This window comes from Cucurbita maxima, unplaced genomic scaffold, assembly GCF_002738345.1.
Source record: "Cucurbita maxima cultivar Rimu unplaced genomic scaffold, Cmax_1.0 Cma_Scf00006, whole genome shotgun sequence".
Lineage (NCBI taxonomy): Eukaryota > Viridiplantae > Streptophyta > Magnoliopsida > Cucurbitales > Cucurbitaceae > Cucurbita > Cucurbita maxima.
Window position 1 is genome coordinate 2,759,619 of NW_019272022.1, and position 9,945 is coordinate 2,769,563.

General features: G+C 36.8%; 2 protein-coding genes and 1 pseudogene across 4 annotated transcripts; 1 reads left to right on the plus strand and 2 right to left on the minus strand.

The window, feature by feature from the left end:
* The window catches only part of LOC111481263, a 4,104-nt pseudogene extending 2,403 nt beyond the window's left edge, over positions 1 to 1,701 (plus strand).
* Positions 1,702 to 2,732: 1,031 nt separating this feature from the next.
* On the minus strand, positions 2,733 to 4,772 carry LOC111481042 (peptide-N4-(N-acetyl-beta-glucosaminyl)asparagine amidase A-like). Its single transcript, XM_023126333.1, has one exon. The coding sequence runs from the start codon at positions 4,715 to 4,717 to the stop codon at positions 2,891 to 2,893; it is 1,827 nt and encodes a 608-aa protein (XP_022982101.1). The 5' UTR covers positions 4,718 to 4,772; the 3' UTR covers positions 2,733 to 2,890.
* Positions 4,773 to 5,409: 637 nt separating this feature from the next.
* Positions 5,410 to 9,637, minus strand: LOC111481046 (rab3 GTPase-activating protein non-catalytic subunit-like). 3 transcript variants are annotated; one of them, XM_023126339.1, is made up of 8 exons: positions 9,162 to 9,637; positions 8,686 to 8,820; positions 8,243 to 8,434; positions 8,054 to 8,115; positions 7,782 to 7,939; positions 6,787 to 6,935; positions 6,555 to 6,698; positions 5,410 to 5,663 (listed from the first exon to the last, which is right to left on the minus strand). In XM_023126339.1, the coding sequence occupies exons 1-8, from the start codon at positions 9,507 to 9,509 to the stop codon at positions 5,484 to 5,486; spliced, it is 1,368 nt and encodes a 455-aa protein (XP_022982107.1). In that variant the 5' UTR covers positions 9,510 to 9,637; the 3' UTR covers positions 5,410 to 5,483. The 3 variants fall into 3 exon arrangements, with proteins under 3 accessions (XP_022982107.1, XP_022982109.1, XP_022982108.1); XM_023126341.1 differs by lacking the exon at positions 7,782 to 7,939 and having other exon boundaries at positions 8,054 to 8,090; XM_023126340.1 differs by lacking the exon at positions 7,782 to 7,939 and having other exon boundaries at positions 8,054 to 8,135.
* Between the last annotated feature and the right edge of the window lie 308 nt (positions 9,638 to 9,945).

Sequence of the window (9,945 nt, forward strand, 5' to 3'; positions counted from 1 at the left end):
TTTTTTTTTTTTTTTTTTTTTTTTTTCTTTTTCTCCTGCTCCTTAGTTCATATAAAATGTGTAGTAAACTGTGTTCTAAAAGCTTTTCTGGTTTGGCGTGTAGGCCTTCTCACTGCTTGTTGACTACCACTATTATAAGAGGTGGACATCATCTGTGCTAAATTTGCTGATATATAACGTCTTAGGAGGTGGTGAAAGTCACTTGTATGGAACAGAAGGGCCACTTTTCTATCTTAGAAATGAATTTAACAACTTGAATGTTAGCTTCGTTCTTGCATTACTTTTCCTGGGAATTTTACCAATTTCAAGGAAAAAGTATATGCCAGATTTGCTCGTGGTCATCTCACCTATTTATATTTGGCTGGGATTCATGTCATTGCAGCCACACAAGGAGGAAAGGTTTGATACTTCTACAACTATATTGTATATCTTTCATCAAATTATTTTTTAAAAGAAAATTATTTTATTTCGTGGCCCTTATAAGTTACTATGTATTGTGTTTAGAAATTCAAAAGATGATTCTATTGAATAAAACTTTTTTCTGCTAGGAACGTCTGGGTTGTTGAAGTTCTGTAAAGATTTGCCCTTGTGCTCTGTTATAAATAGTATTCCCCTGTTTTGAATTTGATTGTATAATTTCTCTAGAATCTATAGAATTTGATGACTTTATCTAGCATTTCTGGTGAACATTCTTTGTTGAAACACACTGATTTTTTAAATTGCTGGTGGCATGTGTAATTGGTGTCTTTCACCTATACTACATCCCTGCTCCAGATTCCTTTATCCAATATATCCTCTTATTGTGTTGCTGCTTCAGCAGTCATCGAGTGTTTTCCAGATTTTTTCAGAGATAGATACAATCCATATGATAATTCTCTACTTGTCGTGGTGAGCATCTACCATCCTCGCCTGAATTTATTAAGATTATGGTTCCTGTATTTAGCTAGTTAATTTTCTTTGCAGATAGCAAAAGTTCTTAGACGAGTGGCATCGTTTTCCATCATCGTTTTTCATTCCTGATTATGTGAATGAAGTACGATGGATTGACGAGGGGTTCCGAGGTCTTCTTCCTTTCCCGTTTAATTCTACCATGGGAGGGACAGCAGCCTCTCCACCATACTTCAACAACAAGAACAAGGCATCAGATGAGCAATATGTATTATCCTCACTTCCTGAAAGCTTTTCACTCTTAATTTAATACATGTTCTTTTATTGATGCCCCTTTGTTTCTGTGGTGATAAATCATGTAATGAACTTTATAGCTCCGAAATCTCGATGCGTGAACTTTCCTTGTCGAGCTTCAACTCGATAGACCGTATGCTTCTCGTGGAAGCGACACGTCAAAGTGGGAGGTAAACATCCGTTTTCCCTCTCCCTGGTACTTTCTAATGTAGGATTTTACTGAGACATTTGAACTTGCAGACTGTTGCAGCATGGCATTACCTAGATAGGGAGTTCTCGCCGCCATTTTATCGATCATTTTTCATTCCGTACCTGTGGCAGAGTCAGAATGCTTTTGGAATGTATAAGCTGCTTAGGAGAATACCAAAATAATTCACAATATCTTAGGAGCCTGGCCTTGCTCAGTCTCTTAACTTTGAATAGGACACTAGCTCATAAGTTATAAGCGAGTTTGCTGAGAATGTTCCATCATGTTCTTCGTCCTTTCCTCGTCCCCTAAATACAGAAAACCCGTCGCTCGGCAATTAATTCTTCGGGTTTTTAAAACCAGCAATATAGGGTAGGAATTTTGAGGTAGATGTTTATTATTGAACTAGTTTAGTCTGTCTAGTTGAGTCGGTGATTAAGTTAGCTTAATTTGGAAGGGTTTTTGATTGTTACGCCGGATCTAATCTTATTAGATTGATAGTTAACGATTTTTTTTCTTTTTTTTTTACTTTTATCTGTGATTCGGGCAACTTATTTTCTTTTCTATTACAAGAATATCATTTTAATTTAAATTAAATGAAATTATCTTATTATATCAAATAAGTATACATTTTGTTTTGAATTTTTTTTTTCTTTTAAAAGTAGTTGTATCAAAATTGTTTTGACATCTGCCTTTTTTTTAAAACTAGTAATATTTTTTCAAGTATTAAAAATACGAATAAATTAAAATAAAAAAGAAAATTTTAATATAATTGGTTGTGGTTTTTACATCATTAATGTCGGTGTGTTAAATAAATTACAAATAGATATTTGGAATGGAAGAGAATGAAATTAAATAATAACCATATTACCACAAACTAAATAGATTTATCCAATAATTAATTGATATTAGAAATGCAAGCACACTCCTTTATTCCCGGATATTATTAGGTTTATAATCAAATCGGTGATAATCCGGTGATAATCTAGTGTTCTTAGGCATGAAGATAATTAAATGGGTCTAATCTAGTGTTCTTAGGCATGAAGATAATCGAATGGGTCTAATCTGGTGCTCTTAGGCATGAAGATAATCAAATGGGCCCTGTGTTCAAATTTTATTATGAATTTCTAACCACATTCTCTCTAAGATCTTCTTATCTCCTATGATCCGAGTGTAATTTTTATTTTTTCTATTTATTTTTATCTTTCAACGCTGAATTTTATTGTAAAAACAACATTTTGACGCAATGACTAAAATGTAAAAATTGACATGACAATCCGTATATAAAAATTAATTACATAAATGATTTAAGGTTATCTTAGTAACAATGATTTTGATATAAAGTTGAGAGATTAAAAAAAAATAAAATTGAAAACTTTGAATCTTGACGGAGTTGGAGAATTGAAAGAGTGAGAGAGAGAGAAAGGGAGAGGGAAAGAACTTTTATTTGGATGATTTGCATGCAGGAACCTCTGAGGAACTGAGAGCTTAAACACAGGTAGATCATTCTTAACTCGTCCATCATTGACAAGCAAGAAAAACCCTTCTGGAAAGAAATGGCCATTTCCCAAATCTTAAGCTTTCAGGGGATTCTGGTTTTTTGTCACACAAACTCTTTACATCATCATAAAGAATGGTGTAGTTGGAGCTGCTAATGTTCCGGGAATAACACAGTTTATCATCATGATATCTGTAATCTTGCTGTGTACTCCCCAACCCTCTCGTCACCAAGTGGCCCTTCACAGCCATCATCCCCTGCCCATTTTGAACATTCTTCAGAGAGCTGATGAACGATCCAAGTCCATCTACCTTCTTCTCATTGAATCCCAATGTCAAGTTGGCTATGGATTGGAAAGACCCATTGCCTTCATCTTTAGTGTCTGAGTACATGTAAAGAGGAAAGGTTTTGAGAGATTTGAATGAATAAACATCAGCAGATTCCCCCTTGGCATATACACTACTGTTGAATTGAATCTCCTGGTTCACAATCTGGCTATTCCCATCATTTCCCATCACCATTGAATTACTATAACTAAAATCTTGGTTTGATTGAGTTGTGATGATCCCATGAGAGGATTTCACCCATCCACTTGATGATACTGATCTGCTTGCCTTTGTCAAGAATGTTCCATCAGGACCTGTGAAGTTCGAATCCTCGGAATTCGATAGCGGCGAGATGATGTGATTCAAGAGCTTTCCTTCAGTTTTTGTGGATTTATCATCCAGCCAGAGATGCAGGTTTGCATTGATGTACCACACATTCAAGGCATGGGTGACACTAAATCCAAAGTGGTGAGGCTTTCCATCTAACAAATGGCCTAGAAATGGGGTGAGTTCTATGTCATAAGAGGGTAGGTTGAAGGATCCAATTCCAGTAATTGGCCTCCAAAGAAGGGGATTCACACCTCCAGTATAGATCACAGTGAAAGGCCAAATTGCTCCAACAATTTCACCATCAAGATTGACTAAAACCTCCCTAAAAGGACCATTTCCAGGTGTTTGAGTAAGATTGTTTGCCATGATATAATCATTTGGAAGATTTGAATACCAGAATTCATCATTCTCATGAAAAGATACATAAACTTCCAACACAGCCCTGTAAGAATTTTGGGGAATTTCAAATTCCTTCACCTGAATATCAGTTGAATTCTGTACTTCAAACCACAGACCATCATTCAATGGCAAACTCCGGGAAATTGGTAAGATTAAATCGGCTCTAGAATCATAATAACCAGAATCTAATTTTTCTGAATATTGGAATCGTTTCTCTTCAGGATAAAAGTGGATATGAATTTTCACATGGTATATTCCTGTATACGTCTTATCGATAAGATTACCCAAATAAACAGCCAGAGTTTGATTCTTCGAGAGTAACGAATAATACCTCGTAATGTCCTTCTTCACCGTCCAAACAATTCCCGTAGCCCTCGGCTCCGCCGTACAGCTTCGAAGAATCTCAACGCCGCCGAGCCAAACGCCGAAGATACGATCAAATTGCCTTCCTCTACAAGTCGCTTTCCATTCGAGAACAATCTTCGAAAATTTACTAAACGAGCAATGAGAAGGAGGGCTGTAATCCGCCAGAACGGGCGATTTTCCATAAGTGTATCCGAAATCGTGTTGCAGAAGGAGGAGTGAGCATGGTTGGGCCTCGGGAGTTTCAATGGGTTTGGTCACTTCGAAGAAGAGTGTCGGTGGAGTAGTGTGGTTGCCGGTTGCTGCAAGCTCGGACTCAGAGAAGAGATCTGGCCCGCGGAGCCTGGCTCTGTGAAGATCGGCATTGGAGTGGAAGGGGAGGAGGATGAAGAGGAGGGAGATCAGGAGAGGGGATGAAAGAGAAGAAGCCATTAATGGTGGAAGCGAGTGGATAGATTTTTATTTGAATTGAGAAGACAAATTTTTGCCTAACATGAACTTTTTAGAAATATTATATTATTTTTTTTTTAATAAAAAAATTAGTATGATGTGTTTTACATTTTTTTTAATAGAAATTATATTAAAAATGTAAATTATTCATTAAAAATAAAAAAATGGAAATGGAAAAAACACTCTTTTTTATCTCAGTAAAAGTAAATATGAACTCAGTAAAAGTAAATATGAACTTTTAGAGAATAGTAAAAAATAAGAGGCAAAAATGGAGAACCTATATATATTATTCTATCTTCCCTCCGAGCTGAGACTGAATATTCACAAACTCTATAGAAGAGTTATCTACCCGACCAAAGATTCTGTTTTTTTCTTCAAATGATAAATAAAATTAAAAAAAAAGTCATTGCTCGTATAATTGGTTTATGCCTAAGGAATTTCAATACAAGTAATCTTCTTGTTTGTATTCCTGTAACAGCTCAAAACTACCGTTAGCATATATTGTCCACTTTGACTCATTACATATTGCTGTCAATCTCAGAATTTTTAAAATGCTCGTTAGAGAGAGATTTCTATGCCTTTATAAGAAATGTTTCATTCTCGTCTCCATCGACGTGGGACTTCACACTTCTTTACTAAAAAAAAATGCTACCTAAACTATATCCGAATTGAAATTAAGCATGCAAACCAAATGATGACGATGTTAATCTCATTATCAAGAAACGAGACAGTCACTCTGTTTCAAAGTTCATGAAAGGGTTCGGTTTAGAATAGAAATTTCACCAGAATCTCCGTTTAACAAGAAAACTTCCAATGGAACGTAAGGGGAAGCCATTGATGATCCAAATCTGGAGGAAGGTTGCAGTAGTTTGCTACCTTTTGCACATCGAATCGTTCGGAGGCGACGCCCTGTTCTCATCTGCCATATCTGCCAAACATCATACAATTCATTTTCAGTAACTTGGGAGAAGCCCATGCTTCTATGCAACCAAAATCTCCACAAGCATCTAACAAGCAAGGGGATAAGTTCGTAAGGTAAACAAAGAGATCGACTTTTTAAGGTTAAAAAGTAAGGCCGACTTGCCCACATCTCGACTATTTTCATAGGACAAACACCTTCTACAATATTTGGTTGTCAAACTAACTCGTAAGACATTACATCCTACGTAGGTGGCCACCATGTTTGAGTCTGGGTCTGGGTAGGCTCCTTTTCTGTGTCATTACTCATTTCTATCTAATATTATCTAAAAAAAATATCACGCTACAATTTAATTTTTAATAGTGCAAATCATATTACTTTTATAACAGCTCAAGCCCATTACTAGCAGATATTGTCCTCTTTGAGCTTCCCCTCAAGGTTTTAAAACTCATCTACTAGGGAGTGGTTTTTCACGCCCTTATAAGAAATGTTTCGTTCCACTCTCCAACCGATGTGGGATCTCACAATCCACCCCCCTTGGGGGTCAGCGTTCTCATTAGCACACCGCCTGGTGTTTGGTTTCGATACCATTTGTAAGATCTCGCATCGGTTGGAGAGAGAAACGTAAAATCCCTTATAAAGGTGTGGAAACTTCTCCTTAGTAGACATGTTTTAAAACCATGAGGCTAACAGCGATACATAACAGGCCAAAACGTACAATATCTGCTAGCGGTGAGCTTGGACTGTTCCAACTTTTCTTGTCAAATTATGGTTTCTGACGCTGGGAAGACCAAGCGAAAGTTGACGGTCACGGACGTTCAAAGATCAAAAAGGAAAAAAAAAAAAGAAAAAAGTGAAGCAAATGTAGAGTATACTTAATTCATGAGTGGTAAAGAGTACCTCAGCTATCCCCTTTTTTGGTGCATGAATAGCCAAACACAAACAGTAGTCATTTTTTTCTGGTTCATAATCTATGGAACTTGATGATGCAGTATCTCTATTGACTAGCATCTCCATGAACAGACAGTTAGCATCGCGATATCCCTGTATTATATTTTCACGAGTTTTTAGGGACGAGAGACCAAATGTCGAAAAAGAGTTGACTTTAAATCATTCAGTTTTAAAAGATAACCTTCCATAGTCGCACCACCACAAGTGCCTGTGTGTCTAGGAGCAATATACGGCCCAGTGAATCTGTAATCACTGCCAATGTACCACTTGGTGACAAAGTCAGTTTCTCACCCTTCCTTGGATGGTCCTTCAAGCACGTCAAAAGAGAGGCTGCAGCAATCATTTTGCCAACAAGTTCCTAAAAATGTTGTCAAAATTGTACAATAACTGATACATAGTTGTTAGAAGACTAAGCAACACTTAAACAACCAGTGGCATGTACTCAAGATCTAGATATATCAATAGTAGATGAATTACATCTTTATATAGTTGTTTGGCTCTGATAACATTTGTAACAGCCCAAGCCCAAGCCCACCGCTAGCAGATATTGTCCTCTTTGGACTTTTCTTTTCAGGCTTCCCCTCAAGGTTTTCAAGGTTTTTAAAACATGTCTTAGAGCGAGGTTTTCACACCCTTATAAAGAAGGTTTCATTCTCCTCCCCAACCGATGTGAGATCTCACAATCCACCCCCTTCAGAGCCCAGCATCCTTGCTGGCATGCGGAGCCTCTCTCCAATCGATCTCACAATCCACCCCTTTTGGAACCCAACGTCCTCGCTGGCATACCCCATGGTGTCTGGTTCTTATATCATTTTTAACAACTCAAGCCCACCGCTAGCAATATTGTCCTATTTGGATTTTTCCTTTCGAGCTTTCCCTCAAAGTTTTTAAAACGCGTCTACTAGGGAGAGGTTTCCACACCCTTATAAAGAACGTTTCGTTCTCCTCCCCAACCGATATGGGATCTCACAAAGACAATAATGTATAATGAGCTTCGTAAACGAGTTCCTAGATACTTAAAAGTTCATATGTTCACAATGACCAATCCAGAGCTTAGTATCTTTGCACGTCGAGATTGCTTGACAAAGTATTAGATAGGAAATCCAGCAAAAAGAACCAAAACTTAGTCCTAGGAAAACATGGAATTGATTAAATATTACGAGAAACTATTCGCACCTCGAGCAAAAGCTTGACCCTTCACATCAGGCTTTTTGGATGTTTTTGGATCACTTTGCCAAATCATTTTTGAAAAGGAAGCTATTGTTGAAAATGTTACAGGTACAACTTTTGATAAAATGGCTCCAACTAAAGACCTACTCTTATCTTCAGAAAGTCTTTACACATGATGCCACCATTCAAAGTAAACAAAATGTTAGAATAAATGACAAGCTTCAAGTATAATATTTTTATTTAAAACTTAATTTCAGCAAAAGACCAGACAACCTAACCTGAATGCCGAAATAACAGCATCCTCCCCGACAGTGACTGCACAAAAATAACGTTCACTTGACTGCCCAACAATAAAAACAGCTGAATTCAAATACCAGAATAATTTCAGACAGCTTTCATGACATTTGCACTGCTCCTAGGAACAACCGACAAGTTTTTCGATTCAAATAAATAAACGACCTTTTTACCTGGAGTTCCATCAATGGAGGAGGCATAACACCGGTGATCGCAGCATCTGCACACGCACTATATTTGCTGACATTCCACACTTGATAGGCTAATGTTTCAAAAGAATTTCCAGAATCCTCCATATCTCGACTGCTTGATTTCGGATCCCAAATCCGTGCATTTGATTCTTGAAACCATTTTCGCAGTGTATTCTGTGACCAAGCATGTAGGGCATGTTATATTAATCCAAAACAATCAAGATCCATAAAGGCAGAAGGCAATATTTCTTAAAGTTGAAGCATAGAGGTATAACATCAATTTTAAAATGAATTCTCAAGAGGAAAAAAAACGAATTATGAACGATTTCTCAACAACACGATCAATGCCGAAAAGAACAGCACAATAATCTAAACCTACACTAGTTTTCAAGATCAAACTCTTAGTAAAGAATGGCAGTAAGAACCTGAATATCAGACCCTTCAATGCGGGCAATTACGCCTGGCATAACAATCGAAACCTCCTCGTACGAAGATCCATAGGATAAATCTCTCTTCAAACCACGAACCCTAATTTTTAGAATTCTTGCAGGATGGATCATCTAAAAATACACAAATTGGAAACAAATTCCATCACCATTAAGAAAAATTGGAGTCATCTTCACGATCATACTACAAATTAATCCAAAATGAATACTAACAGTCATTCTATCATCTGAATTTATGAACTACCAATAAAGTGTATAAATAGATAAGTGAATCTACCATTCCACCAGCATCTTTCCAGGTGAAAGATCATATTAAACCCACAAGTACTTCCATAATTTTACATCTTCTGACTGCTAAAACAGTTGTGAGCTAAAACATCTTCAATTCCCCATATCAAAATGATTACCTAAAAACGTATAAAAGACAATCAAAAGCGACAAGATCGGCTAGGTACCTGCTTAAGAATCAAATCCCCACTTAAGGAGTAAATCAGCAAATACCCACAAGAAGTCCCGGCCAAAATCACCTTAATTTCATCCAACACCAACCATTCTAAAGCGGAGATGTACTCCGCTTCGATCGGAGACAAATCAGAAGGCTTGATCTTCACCTGATACCCATCGGAACCGACCCAACCAAGAACAAGGATGACGGATCGATTGGCCAGCGCCAGAGAGTGTGAATCAAGGGCACATAAAAGATTTGGGTTGTCAACGAGCCAGCCTTCGTTTCCAGCGCCAAAATCGTCAAGCTCCTCACAAGCTATGCAGCCCAATTCCGTAGTGTAGGTTCGTCGCGCCATTGCCGGAAAATGAACCTAGAATCCTATGCTTTAATGCAGATGAAATTGAAACAGAGACATGGAGATATGAGTTGAAAGAAGATCGAATCGACAAGTTTTGCACAAAGAAGCGTGCCTGCGAAATGTTTGACTAGTTTTCCAAAAATAGAGTTACATGTCGTACTTAATTTTCATATTAATATTAGTAATTACTAGTAAAATGTTTAATATTTAAATTTTATGAGAGGGTAGTTATTAATATAACATATATGATAAATAAATATGAATTTCTAAATAATTTAAAAAAAAATCAACCACTCAACTCGAAAACAATGGGTTGGATTTATTCGGATTAGGATTATGAATTTTATCACCTGCTCAATCAACTCAAAATTTTGGGTTAATTTAAAAAAAATTATCTATTAAGATTTTTTTTTTTTTTTTTTTTTTTTTAAAA